The sequence below is a fragment of the Hemiscyllium ocellatum genome, chromosome 15 (assembly GCF_020745735.1).
Source record: "Hemiscyllium ocellatum isolate sHemOce1 chromosome 15, sHemOce1.pat.X.cur, whole genome shotgun sequence".
NCBI lineage: Eukaryota > Metazoa > Chordata > Chondrichthyes > Orectolobiformes > Hemiscylliidae > Hemiscyllium > Hemiscyllium ocellatum.
Window position 1 is genome coordinate 31,406,502 of NC_083415.1, and position 20,856 is coordinate 31,427,357.

General features: G+C 41.4%; 1 protein-coding gene across 4 annotated transcripts in view; it reads left to right on the forward strand.

Annotated features, from left to right (window-relative positions):
• Nucleotides 1-20,856, forward strand: part of rtel1 (regulator of telomere elongation helicase 1) — a 143,906-nt gene that overhangs the window by 75,250 nt on the left and 47,800 nt on the right. For all 4 annotated transcript variants that reach the window (XM_060836336.1, XM_060836337.1, XM_060836340.1 and 1 more), the window contains exons 20-25: nucleotides 9,750-9,835; nucleotides 10,924-11,001; nucleotides 11,151-11,228; nucleotides 12,067-12,213; nucleotides 17,050-17,165; nucleotides 18,730-18,853. In XM_060836336.1, the coding sequence (XP_060692319.1) occupies nucleotides 9,750-9,835; nucleotides 10,924-11,001; nucleotides 11,151-11,228; nucleotides 12,067-12,213; nucleotides 17,050-17,165; nucleotides 18,730-18,853 (629 nt within the window). The remainder of the gene's footprint in view (nucleotides 1-9,749; nucleotides 9,836-10,923; nucleotides 11,002-11,150; nucleotides 11,229-12,066; nucleotides 12,214-17,049; nucleotides 17,166-18,729; nucleotides 18,854-20,856) is intronic.

The following is a 20,856-nucleotide window of genomic DNA, read 5'->3' on the forward strand; positions in this document are numbered from 1 at the left end:
TGGAGATGCTAGTGTTGGACTGAGGTGTACAAAGTTAAAAACCGTAGAACACCAGGTTAAAGACTTACAGGCTTATTTGGAAGCACTAGCGTTTAGAGGGCTGCTCCTTCATCAGGTGGATATGGAGTATAAGATCATAAGACACAAAATTTATAGCAAATGTTTACAGTGTGAGGTAACTAAAATTATATATAGAAAAAGACCTGGATTGTTTAAGTCTCTCATCTTTTAGAATGAACACATTGGTTTCCATTCTTTCATATGGTTAGGCCACTTTTGGAATATTGCGTGCAATTCTGGTCTCCTTTTGGAAAGATGTTGTGACACTTGAAAGGGTTCAGAAAAGATTTACAAGGATGTTGCCAGGGTTGGAGTATTTAAACTATAGGGAGAGGTTGATTAGGCTGGGGCTGTTTTCCCTGGAGCATCGGATGCTGAGGGGTGACCTTATAGAGGTTTATAAAATCATGAGGGGCATGGATAAGATAAATAGACAAAGTCTATTCCCTGGGGTGGGGGAGTCCAGAACTAGGGGACATAGGTTTAGGGTGAGAGGGGAAAGATATAAAAGAGACCAAGGGGACAACTTTTTCACGCAGAGGGTAGTACGTGTATGGAATCACCTGCCAGAGGAAGTGGTGGATTTGCAAGATTTGAAAGGCATCTGGATGGGTATATGAATAGGAAGGGTTTGGAGAGCTGTGGGCCAGGTGCTGGCAGGTGGGACTAGATTGGGTTGGGATATCTGGTCGGCATGGACAAGTTGGACCGAAGGGTCTGTTTCCATGCTATACATCTCTATGGCTCTATGTAAATTGCAGAACTTCTTTTTTAAAGTTACATTCTCAAGTGAACTTTAACAGTTGGTGTTATGTCGGCCCAGATAATGCATTGAAGGTGTGAGGTGCCCTGTGTGAGACTATCGATCTGTGCCTTAATGTTCAGACTGATTCTAATCTTAAAAAAAGGATTTATGGAATCTTGCATTGATTCATGCAGCTTTGAGCAAAATAAAATGAAAGTCCTGTCTTTAGTTGCTTTAGTTTTTTTCTATTTTCTCTCGAATTGTCCCTTGGTTTTTTTCACTTTTCTTGGGATCCTTTTAAGGTCTGCTCATTATCATCATGATCAGCGGTCCCTTGCAGATGACAGTTCTTCCATTCTTCATAGGTGGCTGTGCAGACCAAAATGGTTACCATAGGCTCTGTTACACTTGAGGCAGGTGGTGGGCACAGGAAAGGGTGTGTGGCATTAATAATGTGGCAAGCTCTCCTTTTGTAGTACAGTTTACTATTGCAAGATAAATTAAGTTAAAACATCTCTTCCAACCCATTGCTGTTTCTTTAAACCTTTCAGTTCTAATCAGTTCCATGCTGCAAGCAGTGTTCAGGTCTGCTTCTGCACCAAAGGCTATCCCTGAATAAATGTTAATACTGTAACGTACTCAGAACAATGCCATCATATCTCCATAACTCACCCGAAACTATGGAAAGACTCTGGGCACAGCAGACGTGTGCATGAAGGGCTCGGGCCCGAAACGTCGAATTTCCTGTTCCTTGGATGCTGCCTGACCTGCTGTGTTTTAACCAGCAACACATTTTCAGCTCTGATCTCCAGCATCTGCAGACCTCACTTTTTACTCTGGGCACAGCAGACATGTGGAGACTATTTAAGGAGCAGTTGTTGCGAGTGATACACAAATTTGTTCCTCTGAGACGGGTAAGAAGGGGTAAAATTAAGGAACCTTGGATGATGAGAACAGAGGAGCTTCTTGTCCAAAGGAAGAAGGCAGCTTACGTAAGGTGGAGGTAGCAAGGATCTAGCACAGCTTGAGAGGATTACAGGCTTGCTAAAAAGGAGCTCAGAAATGGATTGTGGAGAGGCAGGAGGGGGCATGAGAAAGGCTTGGCAGGAAGGATTAGGGAGAACCCAAAGGCATTTTACTCATATGTGAGGAATAAGAGAATGATCAGGGAGAAGGTAGGGCTGGTCAGGGGTATCATAGGGAACTTGTGCATGGAGTCTGAGCATTTAGGAATCCTGAAATGAGTTTTCTGCTTCGGTTTTCACTAAAGAAAGAGACATTGTTGTGACTGAGAACTTTGAGGAGCTGGGATACAGACTTGAACAGTTCAATATTGCTGAAGTTGATATGCTGGAAATTTTGGAAACATTAAGATTGATAAGTCCCCAGGGCCAGACCAGATTTATCCTAGGCTACTCCGGGAAGCGAGAAAGGAGGTTGCTAAACCGCTGGCGAAGATCTTTGCTTCCTCACTCTCCATGGGAGTTGTACCGGAAGATTGGATGGAGGCAAATGTTGTTCCTCTTTTCAAGAAGGGTAGTAGGGAAATTCCTGGCAATTAAAGACCAGTCAGTCTTATATCTGTGGTCAGCAATATTTTGGAAAGAATTCTGAGGGATAAGATTTATGAATATTTGGAAAAACATAGTGTGATTAACGTTGATCAGCATGGCTTTCTGAGGGGCACATCATACCTCACAAATCTTATTGAGTTCTTTGAGGGGGTGACAAAACAGGTCGACGAAGGTTGAGCAGTGGATGTGGTGAACATGGACTTCAGCAAGGTATTTGATAAGGTTCCCCATGGCAGGCTCATTCATTAAGTCAGGAGGTATGGGATACAGGGAGATTTGGCCATCTGGATTCAGAATTGGTTGGCTAACAGAAGGCAGAAAGTGGTTGTAGATGGAAAGTCTTCTGCCTGGAGGTCAGTGGTGAGTGGTGTCCTGCAGGGCTCTGTTCTTGGGCCTCTGCTCTTTGTCGTTTTTATAAATGATTTGGATGAGGAGGTTGAGGGGTGGCTTAGTAAATTTGCAGATGACACAAAAGTTGGAGGTGGCGTTGATTGTATCAAGGGATATTGCAGACTGCAGCTACGACATAGACAGGATGCAGAGTTGGGCTGAGAAATGGCAGATGGAGTTCAACCCCGATAAATGCAAAGTGATGCATTTTGGGAGGTTGAACTCGAATCCTGATGCATGTTTTAAGTATATGCTAAATAGGGCCGTTACCCCTTTAAGAAACTTGCTGTCAAAACAGTGCTTCCATGAAACTGCATGAATGAATGTCAAAACTGGCAATAGTAAATGCAATCTCATAACCTGGCTGTGAGAGATCAATTTAATATCCTTATACTTTTATTTAGTACATGTATAATTTCCAAATTATTTAGATCATATAGGTCTAGTATTTTTACTAACATTACTAACTTTAAAGACTAAAAAGACTAACGCCTCTTAATTATGTAAGCTCAGACCAGACAGACACACTAAACCCGTCAGGGTAGCAGCCAGCATTTAACAAATACTTAAGCTATCCCCTGCTGCCCCAGGACAGATGTCACACAAACTTTTCTGCACAATAGGTACAATTATTTAACACCGTAATGTATGTCAGAACTATGTATAAAGAGGCCCCTGTAAAAGTGTGTTTCGGATTCCATTGCTGCCTTGAACTGCGCTACTGTAGATGCTCAATAAAGAGACTATTTTCGCCACCCGGTGATTTTCGGTCATTATTTGAACATAATCCCATACAAACAATGTCTGCTTGTTCCAACCAAATAATGTTGCTCATCAATCTCACTTGATGAAGTGATGGTGTAGAGGAGCTGGTGTCGTACTGGGGTGGCTACCTGATGGAAGGAGCAGCATATTGAAAGCTAGTGCTTCCAAATAAACTTGTGAGACTATAACCTGGTGTGTGCTTGTTTAACTTTGACTAAGTGAGTTGACTGAGCACACAGTCTGATTTTTGTGCCTGTGAGTCAGCGCTGGATGCAATTCTTGGAATACTAAAGGAAGTATACCAGACAGGAAACGTTATAAAGGTAGTCAAAGATGGAATAATCTTTGAGATGGAGTCAAAAGATCAGATTACCATAAGTGAATAATTGCAATCCTTTGTGAAGCTTCATGATCCACCATATCAGTAATTACTGATAAAGCTGTAGGACATTTCCTGATCACATTTGCTGATTAAGGTATGATGTGGGTTTTATGGTAGACAAGCAGGAGGCTGGAAGATCACAGCAAGCCAGGCAGCATCAGGAGGTGGAGAAGTCTATGGTTCAAGTGTAACCCTACTTTAGGTGGGTGTAAGGGGAGCTGCAGATAAAGGGAGAGTGGGATCTGGGGGAGGTGTACACAGGTAGAGGGTATGGCCTGGTTGGTTGGTAGCTGGAAAAATGGGTCGGTCAGAGGAATGGAGGGAAGGGGCTGAAAAGGGAGCTGGGGGAAGGGAAGGGAGGTTATTTGAAATTGGAGAACTCAGTGTTGAGTCCTTCGGGCTGTAGGCTCCAGATGGAAGATAAGGTGTTGTTCCTCCAATTTACGGACTGATTTGCTGTGGCAATGGAGGACGCTAAGGACAGTCATGTCGGAAGAGCAATGGGAAGGGGAATTAAAATGGGCAGTGACTGGGAGGTCAGGTTGGTCCCTGCAGGCCCGGTTGAGATGCTTGGCAAAACACTCCGAGTTTATGTTTGGTCTCTCCGATGTAGAGAAGACCACATTGGGAGCAGCTGGTGCAGTAAACTAGGTTGGAGGAGAGGCAGATGAACCTCTGTCTTACCTTGAAGGACTGTTTGGGGCCTGAATGGAGGTGAGAGGGGTGGTGTGCTGGCAGGTTTTGTAACTTTTCCCGTTGAAGAGGAAGGTACCTATAGGGTTCGGTGGGGGGGGGGAAAGTGGCGTGAACCAGTGATTGGTGAAGGGAGCGGTTTTTGTGGAACACAGTGGGGGGGGAGAGGGGAAGATGTTCTTGGTGGTATGGTCTAATTGGAGTTGGCAAAAGTGTTTATGGATGCTAAGTTGGATGTGGAAACTGGTGGAGTGATTTGTGAGGACAAGGGGGATCCTGTCTTTATTGTATTTGGAGTGGGGAATGAAGGAGATACGGTGAAGGGCTGTCTGGATGACAGAGGGAGAAAAAGCATTTGGGATGCTTAGGAGTGAAATGTCTCCTCATCTGAGCAGATGTGACAGAGGTAGAAGATTTGGGAAACTTTGAATTCTTGCAGGATACTTGGAGGGGAGGAGGTGTCGTCCAGGTAAATATGAGAGTCTATGGGTTTATAGTAAATGTCCATCTGTAGACTGTCACCGGAGATGAAAATGAGGGAGGGGTCTGAGATAGACCAAGTGAATTTGAGGGTGGGGTGGAAGTTGTGAAAGTTGATGAACTACTCCAGGTCAGCCTGGGTACAGGATGCAGCAACCAATGCAATCATCGATGTAATGGCAGAGGAGTTGGCGCACAGTGCCTATATAGGTATCGAAGAGGACTGTTTGATAAAGTGCACAAAGAGGCAGGCGTAGCTGGGGCCCATCTGGCTACTCATAGCCATCCCCTGGGTTTGGAGGAAATGAGAAGAGTTGAAAGAAAAGTTGAGGGCAAGGACTATTTTGTTGAGGCGGAGAAGGGTATTGGTGGTCGGGGACAGGATGGGTTTGTTGGAAAGAAAGAAGCTGAGGGCCTGAAGGTTTTATAATCACTGTATGGTACTGATATTTACCATATGATAAAAAAATGTTACACATGTAGTGTTCACTTCTAGGTTGTATAGCAAAGTTTAGTGGTTTATTCAAAACCATAAAATCTTGTGCTTTATTCATTTAGTAAGTCCCTTAAAAGGGTAACTAGGGAGCGAATAGGGCCCCTCAAAGATCAGCAAGGCGGCCTTTGTGTGAATCCGCAGGAGATGGGGGAGATACTAAACTAGTATTTTGCATCAGTATTTATTGTGGAAAAGGACATTGAAGATATGGAATGTAGGGAAATAGATGGTGACATCTTGAAAAATGTCCATAAAACGCATAAAGGTGGCTAAATCCCCAGGACCTGATTAGATGTACCCTGGAACTCTGTGGGAAGCTAGGGAAGTGATTGCTGAGCCTTTTGCTGAGATATTTGTATCAGCGATAGTCACAGGTGAGGTGCTGGAAGACTGGAGGTTGGCTAACATAGTGCCACTACTTAAGAAAGGTGGTAAGAACAAGCCAGGGAACTATAGACCGGTGAGCCTGATGTCAGTGGTGGGCAAGTTGTTGGAGGGAATCCTGAGGGACAGGATGTACATGCATTTGGAAAGGCAAGGACTGATTAGGGATAGTCAACATGGCTTTGTACGTGGGAAATCATGTCTCACAAACTTGATTGAGTTTTTTGAAGAAGTAACACAGAAGATTGATGAGGGCAGAGTGGTAAATGTGATCTATATGGACTTTTAATAAGCCATTCGACAAGGTTCCCCATCAGAGACTGGTTAACACGGTTCGATCTTATGGAATACAGGGAGAACTAGCCATTTGGATACAGACGTGGCTCAAAGGTAGAAGACAGAGGGTGGTGGTGGTGGAGGGTTGTTTTTCAGAGTGGAGGTCTGTGACTAGTGGAGTACCACAAGGATTGGTGCTGGGTCCTCTACTTTTTGTCATTTATATAAATTATTTGGATGTGAGCATAAGAGGTATAGTTAGCAAGTTTGCAGATGACACCATAATTGGAGGTGTGGTGGACAGCGAAGAAGGTTATCTTGGATTACAAGGCGATCTTGATCAGATGGGCCAGTGGGCTGAGAAGTGATAGATGGAGTTTAATTCAGATAAATGTGATGTGCTACATTTTGGGAAAGCAAATTTTAGCAGGACTTGTACTGTTAATGGTAAGGTCCTAGGGAGTGTTGCAGAACGAAGAGATCTTGGAGTGCAGGTTCATAGCTCCTTGAAAGTGAGTCGCAGTTAGACAGGATAGTGAAGGTTTAGTATGCTTTCCTTTATTGGTCAGAGTATTGAGTACAGGAGTTGGGAGGTCATGTTGCTGCTGTACAGGATGTTGGCTAGGCCATTGTTAGAATATTGCGTGCAAATCTGGTCTCCGTCCTATCGGAAAGATGTTGTGAAATTTGAAAGGGTTCAGAAATATTTACAAGGATGTTGCCAGGGTTGGAGGATTTGAGCTATAGAGAGAGGTTGAATAGGCTAGGGCTGTTTTCCCTGGAGCATCAGAGGCTGAGGGGTGGCCTTATAGAGGTTTACAAAATTGAGGGACATGGATAGGATAAATAGACAAAGTCTTTTCCCTGGGGTCGGAGAGTCCAGAACTAGAGAGTGTAGGTTTAAAGTGACAGGGGAAAGACGTAAAAGAAACCTAAGGGGCAACCTTTTCAAGCAGAGGGTGGTACGTGTATGGAATAAGCTGCCAAGGAAGTGGTGGAGTCTGGTACAATTGTAACATTTAAAAGGGATCTGATTGGGTATATGAATAGGAGGGGTCTGGAGGTATATGAGCCAGGTGCTGGCAGGTGGGACTAGATTGGGTTGGGATATCTGTTTGGCATGGACGAGTTGGACTGAAGTGTGTGTTTCTGTGCTATACGTCTCTCTGACTCTATGACTACTTTTTAGAAGTAAAGGTTATTGATTCCTAATAGGATTGTACCATAATTTGGTGATCTCAATCTCAGATCAACATTGAGTTGTCATTCTAGTCTGAGGTCATACTTTATGATCTGGGATGATAAACCCTTGTTGTCTGGTTTAATATTTTTTGCAAGTTTCCTCACAATCTAATTTTTCCCTGCATTTTTGTCATTCTTTGCAGGTTTTTAAAGTTTCTGCAATCTGTGGCTTACCTTGAATCTTTACAGCACTAAACCGCTCTCCTTTTAAATTTTTACAACTCCTAAACTCCTTCACCATAGATGGTCACTCTTCTTTTAAGAGTTTTTTTGATGAAATATACCTTTGCTCAGCAAATGAAACTTCTCAATTGATTGTCACAGCTTCTCTGCTTTTAATATGTTTTCCCAGCGTATTTTACCCAATTCCCTCTTCAAAAACCTTTCATAATTGCTTTCATTTAAACTTTAAGGCTCTAATTTTGTACCCAAATTTCTCACCTTCAAAGTGGTTGTGACAGTTTATTGTTTTCTGCGTACTGTTCCCTAGAGGATCCTTTACTATATACTTACCTCCATACACGTTGCCAAATCTAAAATAGCCTGTTCCCTGGTTAAATTCACAACATATTATTCTTTTTAAAAGTAAAATTCTCCCAAATGAATTCTGAACTCACTTGCAAGATGATTTTTTTCCGATTTGAATTGTCCAGTCTATCTGAAAATTAAAACGGCCCATGATTATTTTGGCTACCTTTTCTTACAACTCTGTTATTTCTTGATTTATACACTGTCCTGTTGTTTGAGGACTACCCGACTAGTGACGTTTTCTCAATTCCGATTTCTTATCTCAAGCTAACTTGATTCTATGTCTTGATCTTCTGAGACAAAGGTATTGCTCATACTTTACAGAGCTCCCCTTTTATCCTTTCTTCTTCCACTTTTGAATTATTAAATATCCTTGAATACACATTTCTTCATCTTCTTAGTTTTCCTAGCCACACAACCATGTTAGTCATTCCATGTCTATTCATTTCTATTCTTACCTTCAGTTAATGTTGTTCCAAATGCTGCTGACATTGAGCTCAGGAACCTTTTAATTCTGTATTTTTGTCATTTGTCCCAACTCTGACTTAATTTGCCAGTGCATTTTTGTGTTTTTACCCCTTGTCCTTTTCCTGTTACACTGTTTATCATTGCACATATTACTACACTGCCTTGTTGCCTTGTTTTTTCTCTAACTAGCTGAATTTTCTCTCGTCTAAAGTATCCTTCTTCAGCACCACCACTGCGAGTCCAGTCCCCTCATTATTTAGTCTTAAAACTGTGCCATAAGTACTCTCATGGACCCTTCCTCTCCAACCCTGAGGTGATGTCCTTAAGCTGAACACTAGCAGGCAATATAGCCTTAAGGACGATCACTGTCAGCTGCACAGCAGTACCTGTTCTTTCTAATTATGTTGTTCGTTACTGCATTCTTTTTTACTTCCACAGCTTGAACATGTCCCAAACCAATCTGCTCTCGAACATCATCAAATATCAGCTCGAGAACATAATCAAATATCAGCTCTAGAACAAAGAACAGTACAGCACAGGAACAGGCCCTTTGGCCCTCCAAGCCTGCGCCAACACATTCTGCCCTTCCATACTAAAATTGTCTTCACTTAGAGGATCCATATCCCTCTATTCCCTTCCTATTCATGTGTTCGTCCAGGTGCTTTTTGAACACTGCTATTGCGTCTGCTTCCACCACCACCTCTGGGAACGCATTCCAGGTACTCACCAACCTTTGTGTGAAAACCTTGCCTCGCACATCTCTTTTAAACTTCCCCCTTTGCACCTTGAACCCTAGTAATTCACCCCTCCACCTTGGGGGGAAAAAGCCTCATTCTTTCCACACTCAACCTTATAAGCTTGCCCCTTAACCTCCTGCCAGTCCAGTGAAAACAACCCCAACCTTTCTTCATAGCTAAAATCCCCCCAACCCTGGCAACATCCTTGTAACCCTTTTCTGTACTCTTTCCAAAGCATCCACATCCTTCTGGTAGTGTGGTGACCAGAACTGTATGCAATATTCCAAATGTGGGCCTAATTACAGTTTTGTAAAGTTGCAGCATAACTTGTCTGGAAAGCTTCCATTGCTCTAAAGAAACAAAGCACTTAGTGAAATGGGTTTTCTATATATTTCAAAGAATGAAATTCAGCAACACACTTTGAAGTGGTTCTTTCAAATTGTTTTGGCAGTGTTTGGAATGTTTGAATTGACTTCTCAAATCTCATGATTTATTCCATTGCATGTTTGTTTCCCATCTCCACTTCTAGTTAATCTGTCTAGAGTTGTGCCAAATGGGCTGTTGGTGTTCTTCCCATCATATCCTGTCATGGATAAAAGCCTCGAGTTTTGGAAGGTAAATGACCGTGGAATTCTTTTGAATTTAGCCATGGAATGTGGACAGAGCTGGTAACTGAGCGGCACCATCAGGTCAATTCAATGAACAGTTAAGAGGCAACCACATTGCTGCAGTTCACATATTGCGAGACAGTAGTACAATTAAGTTGCTATTGGACTAACAGTCCAGAGCTGACATTCTGGCAACATGGGTGCAAGTTCGGTTCAAGTCATGGAGCGATTGATTATAAAAAGCTAGTCTCAATAGTATTGATCATGAGACTATCAGATTATGGTAAAATCCCATCTAGTTCCCTGATGTCATTCCGTGGAGGAAATCTGCCATCTCCACCTGGTCTATCTGCCCGGTCATGTCAAAGTCATAAAGGAATAACATCAGACAGATCACTCAACATTCAGCTAGGTATCCAAAAAGGCCAAATGTGCATCCCACCCTGTCAAATGTCCAAAATCCCCCTTTTAAATATCTGGGGGTTGTGCTATAATTTTGACAGCCATCCCACAGACAAGTTTTTGTCATACACTCAGAATCGTGCCAACTTTCAACGTGGGACCATCGAGGTGGCAGCACAGTGAGGGGTTTAACTTAAAGTCTACAGTATTGACTCCAGACCATGAGGTCTCATGATGCCAGGTCAAATATGGGCAAAGATATCACCTACCAATCACAACCTACTACCCTTCCCAATAATTTAGTGGAAGCATTAGGGTGGCAAAGACACTTAGTAAATTCTGGGTGAGGAACTCCAATGTATTGAACACATAAAGGGAGGGAGAAAAAGTTAACAGATTAAGTATAAATGCATTTTAACAACCGCTTACTTGTGTGTTGTTCTTTTTAACAAAGTTTGTAAATATTTCCATTTATCTACTTCCACATTGTGCTTTGAGAGCATGTGACATCCACATATATTTGTCTCTTACATCAGCAAAACCCTTCCAGCAGTAATTCTCAACATGTTTAAAAATAGTAATACTCAAAGTTTCCTCTGTAAATATTTTTGTATACAGTTAGAATGTCGTCATCAAGAATCAAATGACAGAATTGATTCACCCTTTTCCATTTCTAACTGTTTCTTCTAACAGGAGCAAGGCATTTCCAATAGAATAGAAGAGATCAAACCACTCTTTGTGGAAGTGAAAGGCAAAGGATCATTTACAGAGGTTTGCTTTTTGATTTGTGTTTTGCTTTGCTTTTCACGGGTTTGTAAATCTCCACGTGATTCCATTCACTCCATAAAGAAATACATCTTGACTGTTTTTGGCAATTGGTCTGAATTTGAATATTTTAACGTATGGCAAATTGATTTCAGGTCATGAATGCATATTACGATAAAGTGAGTGACCCAAAGTCGAATGGAGCTTGTTTCTGTGCAGTGTGCAGAGGGAAGGTGAGAAATTTGACTCTATGGATAATCCCTCAACAAAGAGTCTCATTTTAATTGTCCAAGTAATGTTTAGGTTGTACACAATTACTGAATGGAATCCAAAGTATTGAAGGTTGGCTGTGTTATCTGAAAGTAGCACTAGGTACAGTTTGCAAACAGAGCAATTTGCCTAAAAGTAAATACAAAAGAAAATTCAAAGGTATATCGCAGGTGTAACCGGGGTGGTTGGGGGCAGACAGCAGTAGGATTCCACACCAAAAAAATTGATTACGCAGACTGGTCAGCTCGAGGCAAGTTTTTGAATAAAGGCAAAATACAGCAGATTCTGGAAACCTAAAACAAACACAGAACACTGGAGAAATTCAACATGTCAGGTTGCATCTATGTGGAGAGAAACAGAGTTGATGTTTTGAGTCTGGTATGACTCTTGTTTCCACCGATGCAACTGACCTGCTGAGTTTCGCTAACATTCTGTGTTAGAAGTGAGGTGGAATGCACTGCAAAAAGAAGTGTTTGGTAAATTTGTTGGATTTGTAAAAAAAATAATTCAGAAGTGGAATTGAAGCAATTGAGGTCTTTGCATCAGTTACCTATCTTTTACAGGTAGTGGTTTGCATGTTCTACAGAAGTAGCATTGAATTTGAGAAATAATTGAAGTTTGGAAAGTAATATTGTTCTGTATTTTCATGAGATTAATAAAATATATCAAACTGTAGACAGTGCTTTCAAGTAAAACTGTAGAAGTACAATGTGATCATGGGTTAACTTGTATTTGTCTCATGTTGCTTGAACCCAGACTAGAGTGATAGAATGAACCTGATGCACTATTTGTTGTTTTCAGGCCAGCGAAGGTTTGGATTTTGCAGATATGAATGGGCGAGGTGTGATTGTTACTGGGTTGCCTTTTCCACCTCGGATGGACCCTAAAGTAGTGCTAAAGATGCAATTCCTTGATGAAATGAGAGCGAAATGTGTCGGAACAGCTCAGGTATTGTATGCATACAAATATAAAATTGTTTAATAGACTTGCCCTTTTAATAATTATCTAGTTAAAAGATTACTTTGTGCTTATGGTCTTGATAACTCTTTGCTGATCATTGCCAGTTTGTAACTGAAATGTGTATGAAGTTGTAAACATTCTTCACACATGTCTGATGTAACAGGTGCTTTAGGATTGCATGAACTCTATTCTAGTGTTTCAGTGCTGCACAAGTCTTTTTACTTGAGTTTTTTTTCATGTTGAATGGTGTAGGACATCCTCAAGGATATTGTTAATGATAGTGAAGCGTGTCAGAACTAAGTGATTCCACAATCAGTGTATTAAATCTAAGCCTAATAGACTTAACACATGCAGTTTGTGAATGTGTTGAATAGTTGAACAACTCACTGAGGCAGAGGTTCCACAAATATACCCATTCTCAATGATGAGGGAGACCATCTCATCAGTGCAAAAACTAAGGCTGAAGCAATTGCAACTATCTTTGGCCAGGTATGCCAGGTGGATGGTCCAACTTGGCCTCCTCCAGAGGTCCCAGGCATCTCAGATGCCAGTCTTCGGTTAATTTGATTCACTCTACGTGATATTAACAGATCATTAGAGGCACTGAATGCTGTAAAATCTGTAAACTGACAACACCGACAATAGAATCATAAAATTGTTGTGGTACCAAAGGAGGCCATTCAGCCCCTTGTGCCTACACTGACTGTGTTCTCTTGTGCCAATCACCTGTCCTTTTCCCCATATCGCTGCACACCATTTGTACCCAAGTAATCATCTCATGCCCTCTTGAATACTTCAGTTGAAATTGCTGCCACCACCACATTTCCAGGCAGTGCATTCCATTATCACCCATCTTTTGCATATCACTGTAAATCTGTGCTGTCTCATCCTTTCTTTTATGATGGTGAACAGCTTCCACCCTGTGTGTTCTATGCAGCCTGCTCATGATTTTGAAAGCCTCCATCAAATCTCCTCTCAGCCGCCTTTTCTTCAGGGAGAACAGTCCCAACTTTTTGAATCTATCCTAGAGTACTGAAAATGTGCTTGAGAATTTGCTGCTCCCCAAACCAAGCTGTTCCAGTACTGTGATGATACTGTCACCTTCCCAACAAATGTGAACAATTGACCTTCTATGCCCTATACACAAAAGGTTGGACACTTCTCACCTGGCCAGTTAACATCCCAGCCCCCCACCGTGATTCTCAGTAAAGTAGTGGAAACAGTGCTATCAAGCATCAGTTGCTTCATACCAACCTGCTCATTGATTTTCAGCTTGGGTTCTGCCAGAGCAATTTTTAGATTAGATTACTTTAGATTAGCTTACTTAGTGTGGAAACAGGCCCTTCCGCCCAACAAGTCCACACCGACCCGCCGAAGCGCAACCCACCCATGTCCCTAGCCTAACACTACGGGCAATTTAGCATGGCCAATTCACCTGACCTGCACATCTTTGGACTGTGGGAGGAAACCGGAGCACACAGAGGAACCCACGCAGACACGGGGAGAACGTGTAAACTCCACACAGTCAGTTGCCTGAGGCGGGAATTAAACCCGGGTCTCTGGCGCTGTGAGGCAGCAGTGCTAGCCACTGTGCCACCGTGCCGCCCACAATTTATTACAGCCTTTGCCCATACGATGTGAGATTTTGCCCTCTGGCCCGAGACTTTCCCACAATAGGAGGCAACCTCTCGGTATCTAGCTGGTCAAGCCACCAAGAATCTTATATGTTTCAAAAAAAGTCAATGAATACAGGTGCATTCATTAAAAAAAAATCCCTCTATACCTGGGATCAACCTTCAGGTTACCTCACTGTCCATAAGGTAAGACCATAATACATAGGAACAAAAGTAGACCATTTGACCTATCAAGTCTGCTGTGCCACTCAATCATGACCACTCAGTATGTTTTTCAATCCCATTCTCTTCATTCCTTCCTGTAATCTTTGATATTCTTACTAATCAAGAATCTATCTATCTCTGTCTTAAATACACTCAATGACCCCTCACCTCCACAGCTTTCTGCAGGGATGTACTGCTGAGGCTGTGTAAGGCTCTCATCTGTTTCCACACTAAGTAATCTAATCTAATCTAATCTAATCTAATCTAATCTAATCTAATCAGACCGCATTTGGAATATTGTAAGTACAGACCCACAGTTCTCAACTGCTTCTCATATGACAAGCCTTTCATTCCGGGACCATTTTTGTGAACCTCCTTTGGTACCTCTCCATCACCAGCACATCCTTCCTTAGATGTGACACCCAAAACTGTTTGCAATATTCCAAATGCCATTTAACCAGAGCCTTACACAGCCTCAGCGGTACATCCCTGCTGTTGTATTCTTGCCCTTTTGAAATGCTTGCCAACGTTGCATTTGCATTCCTAACCTGCATGTTAACACGAAAAGAATTCAGAACTACGACTTGTAAATTTCTTTTGTGCTTCAGACGTCCGAAGCCTCTCCCCATTTAGAAAAGAATTTACACCTTTATTCACCTTCGTACCAAAGTGCACCACCTCACACTTTTCCACATTCTGTTCCATCTGCCATTTCTTTGTTCACTCTCCGAGCCTGTCTGAGTTCTTCTGCAGCCTCCGTATCTCCTCAACACTATCTGTCCCTTCATCTTTTTAGTGTAATTTGCAAACTAAGCAATAACACCCTCATTTCCTTGACCAGATTGTTAACATATAATGTGGATAGTAGTGATCCCATAGCTGACTCCTGCAGAACTCCACCAGTCACCAGTTGCTATCTTGAAAAAGACCCCTTTATCCCCACTGTCTGCCTTCTGCCAGTCAGCCAGTCATCTGTGCATGCCAGTATCTTGACCAAAACCTTCTGGAAATCCAATAGATAATGTCTCCTTTCTAACTTGCTTATTACCTCCTCAAAGAATTCTAATAGATTTGTGAGGCATGACCTCGCTTGATGAAACTGTGGTGACTCAGCCCTGTTTCACCATGCATTTCCAAGCACTCCACAATCTCATCCTTAATAATGGACAACAGCCAAGATCAGGCTAACTGCACTATGATTTTCTGTCTTCAGTTTTCCACCCTTAAATTAGCCATTTTCCAGTCCTCTGGGGCCCTCCCTGACTCAAGTGATTCCTGAAAGATCACCACAATTTCAACAGCTATTTCCCTCCGAACTCTCTTGCAATTAAGAACCGCTGATGTGATTAAGTAATTCTAGCAAAGGCACAATACAACAGATGCCAGAATTTTGAAACAAAGTCGGGATACAGGGAGGCAATGGCCTAGTGGTATTATTGCTGGCTGTTAATCCAGAGACCCAGGTAGTATTCCAGGGACTCAGATTCAAGTCGTGCTATGGCAGATGGTGGAATTCAAATTCAATTTTTAAAAAACCTTGAATTTAAGAGTGGAATGATGACTGTGAATCCATTGTCGATTTTTGGGAAAAATGCCAACCGGTTTTTTACTGTCCTTAGCTGGTCTCCAGACCCACAGCAATGTGGTTCACTCTAAACTGCCCTCTGGGCAAGTAGGGATGGGGACTAAATGCTGACCGAGCCGGAAACCCTTCATCCTGTGAATGAATTAAAAATTGCCAGAAATAACTCAGCAATTGTAGCAACATCTGAGGAGAAAGAAAGAGAAATGACTTGACAAATTAGCTTTTCATCAGAATGTAATGATAAAATGTCAGGGAGGTTATTAAGCAATAGAAAGGGGTGGGTTAGGATAACAAAAAGGAAGGCCTGTCACAGGAGGGTGGGCAGAATAGATTAAATGTCAGGCCTTTCATACAAGGATGAAGGGAGTGGTAATGCAATAAAGAAACAAAAGATATGTCTGGAAAATGTGTGAATAGCCCAATCATGAATAATTACTGTTGCAAGTGAACAAAAAACAGGAAAGTTAAGACCAGGAAAGAAAAAGGTAACAAAATGGGGGCAGTGATTGAACTTGCTGAACTCCATGCTGAGTCCATAAGGCTATAAAGTCTAATCAAAAGATGAGATGCTGTTCCTCAGGGTTACATTGAGCTTCATTAGAGAGCTGCAAATGACAAAGGCCGTGGAGGTCAATGACAGCAAGATGGAGAATTAAACTGATAGGCCCATAGCTCGGAATATACTGCAAAAGATTCACCTAGCCTATATTTGGTGCCTCAAATTAGAGTAGACCACATATTGAGCTGCGTATACAGTATTCAAGTCATTCTGCTGTACTGCGACAGTTACATTCCTCTGCAACCCTGTACTGTAGAAAACCTCTAAACAAAATCAGGCTGTACAAAATTGCTATAGAAAATTGCCATACCTGTTCAGTAGAAAGATCATGTTATCTAAACAGCACCTACAATTCATCAATCGCATTATAGTCAATTCATTTTAAAACATTATATCAGAACAACCTGTACTGCTTTGAAAAAAGTACATGGAATCACTGAGGTATGAGTGTTTGTGGAGCTTGGAAGGTACGAAGAGGGAGGACATAAAAAAGCAGATTTTGCATTTTCTTTGGCCCATATAGAAGGGAGAGAGAGGGGCTTTGGGTTCATTGAGTCAACAACAGTGTCAGAGATCCTTTCAGAATTCTGAAAGAGAAGGTAGGGTAAGACTTCTTTGCCATGGCATCATGGTAGAGGGAGTTCTGTTTCTTGTTAGCAATTATTTTGGAGATTACATGGTAAATCTAAACAAAGCTGGTCACATCATTGTGGATCAATTTGTCATTCATACTTCCAAGGAAAGGTTTATGTAATTGAAGATGTCATGATGTTGAAATATGAATACTTACAGGATAATTTAAAGGATAAAGCTGGATTACATCAATTGATTTTTTTTCAAAGCATTTATCTGGGCAAGAATGGTACAGACAGCAAGCATCACGTGCTGTTAATCAGGCCATCGGTAGGGTTATTCGTCACCGCAATGACTATGGAGCTATCTTCCTGTGTGATCATAGGTATGTAAATAAATTAGATTTTGTTCAAACATCTTCCAATAAGCTATATTGAGTAGGTTAAAGCTTTGGAATTGACTAATAACATAAGTCCTTATGGAACTTTCTTGCAATCATGTATTTCAATGCCTACTAATCTTAATTGACAGAGACTGTGCATATGATGTATTCTGTTCAAGTATCTAAATGTTAGAATTTGTCCATTTTTCTTGTCATAATGTATGATTTTACTCTGCATAAAAATCTGTTTTGTCATTTGAACAGTTGCAATAATTAAACATTGATACGACTGACTGAGATTCATTTTTGTCTCTGCTGTCACTCACCATCAAAGTTAACTGTCATGTTGTAAAACATTTTCATCTCTCGATGTCCTGTTAGTGTCTCCAGAGTTGTCTTCCCCTCCCAAAAGACTAACAGAGATGCTAAAAAATACTGTGCACATCAAACGACTCCATTGCAAGACCTGTTCCTCCACAGCACTCCCTCTTTTCATCCTCCCCTCCCACAACAACACCCCCCCCCACACACACACACACACCCCCCAAGGTTCCATCACCATGTATTTTGTGTGATGATAATGGCATGGATGAGGACTCATTGGTGAAGAGGAAGCAAATGGTAGAGCTAAATGGGTCTCTTATGGGTTGGTAACCTCTGACATTGTGTGACAAGGACCAGTTCTGGGATCTCAACTGTTTATGATCTATATAAATTTATGGGGTTGTGGCCCTGTGAGGTCAGAGCAATGGTGTTTGGCCTCTGTTAGGTGAAAGTCAGTACACTCTTACTCTTGGAGAAAGTGAGGACTGCAGATGCTGGAGATCAGAGCTGGAAATGTGTTGCTGGAAAAGCGCAGCAGGTCAGACAGCATCCAAGGAGCAGGCGAATCGACGTTTCGGGCATGAGCCTGAAAGAGGGTTTCCTGAAGAAGGGCTCATGCCCGAAATATCGATCCTCCTGCTCCTTGGATGCTGCCTGACCTGCTGCGTTTTTCCAGCAACACATTTTCAGCTCACACTCTTACTCTTGCCAAAGGATTTGTCAATGTTATAGTTGAGACTGAGAGAATGGTGGGCTACAAATTCAGAGAGGCTTGGGTTGGAGTGAGTTTACCTCCTGATATGTCTTTTTTCCTGTTCTTTAGTTATTCTGTTACAAAGAGTTCATTCCAGAAGTTGTTTACATTCTCACTATGCGCCTACTCTTGGGCAATATAATTTCAGTAACTGGCTAAGCTTTTGGTGTCTGCCAGAAGCAAGCCTAGCTAAGCATGACTGATATGGATTTAAATGGATTGATGAAACTGCTTATGCTGATGCTTTTAGAATCTAGGATCTTGTAGAGGAAAATGACACAATTGTGCATGCGTTTTTCACGGTTGCAATTTTTGTTTTTACCATTTTGAAATGAAACTGGAAATAACTTGAAAGTCAGCTCTACAGATTGACTCTGACTCTGACTCTGACTCTGACTCAGAAAAGCAGCCACATTTGACATCAAGTAGTTGTTAAGTTCAAAATGATTTTCTTGATCAACTTCATGTGTATTCTGTCCTTACTTTCAGATTTACTGGAACTGAAGTGAGGTCACAGTTGTCATCATGGGTGCAGCCATATGTCAAGATCTATGATAATTTTGGACACACAATTCGAGACGTATCGCAGTTTTTTCGTATTGCTCAAAAAATTGTACGTACCCAATGTTTGATTTGAATCTATAAGATAAATGTTTTGTACTCTAAAGAAAAAGAAGGTGGCGATTGTCTGCTTTTGTTCTTGAAATTCTATGGCCTCCAGGATTAGATGAGTGTATTATGAAATCTTGTTTATGCTGTACAAACTGTTGATAGGATGGTCAGTCATTAACACTTACACATTACTCTGGTACATTTTATAGTCATAATGTTTATTCAGTATGTGCTTATCCTCCTGAAGAGACTAGCCTTTTGTTTTACTTACAAGAATCGCATAATCTTAGTTAATTTTCAAAAAAAAACTTACTTACAGGTTTATTTGCCACTTCGGCCAATAGGTCACAAGTTATATTAATGTCAAGCAATAATTATTTTCAGCAAAAAAGATATCATGGGAACTAGATTCTATTATATTTGCATTTGGAATCCACTAGCATTTACATCCTGGGACCAAGCATTAACCAGAGGTTATGTGTGCAGCCAGAGGAAATGGATGAGATCCTTATTAAGTACCTTGCATCGGTATTCAGCAAAGAACGGAATGTGAGGGGTGTTGAGTTTAGGGAAAGGTGTGTAAATACTCTCCGATAGGTCAGCATAATGGAGGAAGAGGGAATGTTGGGTGCTGTCTTATGTATTAAAGTAGAGAGTGTGATGCTGGAAAAGCACAGCAGGTCAGGCAATATCTAAGGAGCAGGAAAACCGACGCTTCGGGTAAAAGGAATCCCTGATGATGGGCTTTTGCCTGAAACATCGATTTTTATTGTTCATCTGAAAGGACATACAGACTTTTCAACATGACTGAAATTACTTCGTAAAAACCAGTGATAAGCAATGATTCTTATTTTTATTACGTTTAATGTTGCAAACATTTCTGATTCTATTCCTGCGATGTGCATTAATTGACTGATATGTACTGAACTGAAAATGTGTTGCTGGAAAAGCGCAGCAGGTCAGGCAGCATCCAAGGAGCAGGAGAGTCGACGTTTCGGGCATGAGCCCTTCTTCAGGAATCCCGAAAAGTCGACTCTCCTGCTCCTTGGATGCTGCCTGACCTGCTGCGTTTTTCCAGCAACACATTTTTAGCTCTGATCTCCAGCATCTGCAGTCCTCACTTTCTCCCTGATGTGTACTGACTCAATTTCTCAATATTTTCAGAAATTTGAAAATCACATTTTGTTTGACATTTTGGTAATGTATAACGCTTTCTCTTTACAACCATTGACATGTACCACCTTCCAGCTAGAGTGGAGTCCAGACTGTTGTAATATTTTGATTTGATACATGACCACACCTGTCCCACGCCCTTGCAAGTGGGAGAAACTGGTCTTTAAAAGAAAAGAAAGTCCTGATGAACTTCAGTTACTAGGAAATATTCTCAATGACTAATCATTGGAATGGGAATGTGGTTTTGCAAAGATACACCACCTAATAATACTTAGCTCATAATTTTTATGGTGTCAAGAACCTTCAGCATCAGCAATTGAAATTCTGATTCCACGTTGAAGTGACACTTGCCATTTTCTATGATTTGGCTGAATTCTGATGTGTGCTCTTTAGCCAAATTGGATTGAACACATTGTACGTAGCTAGTTAAGGTAGCTTCTACAGATGCCATGTCATGATAAGATGAACAGAAGGCTGTCCAGATATTCTTAATATGTTAGAAAAATAAATTACTTAATCATTGTCATTTTCAGAGCTGCAGGTGGATGAGGTGCCCTGTTTAACTAAGAACATTAATCATTGAAAGTCAGATTACATTTGGCGTGTTCAGGGATACTTCTGAGGGGAGTTATGAGATGCAAGTGTTCTCCCCTATATGATATAAATTACATAACCCTTCAAAGATTCAAAGTAAAGTTTAAATAGTTCCTTGAATTTACAAACTATGGATCTGGGCTGAGATCACAATAGCTTAAATATGAATTAAATTATAGATTTCTTTGAAAGACTGTGCCTCATATTCTGTTTACAGTTTTATTTGCTGTCAGGTGG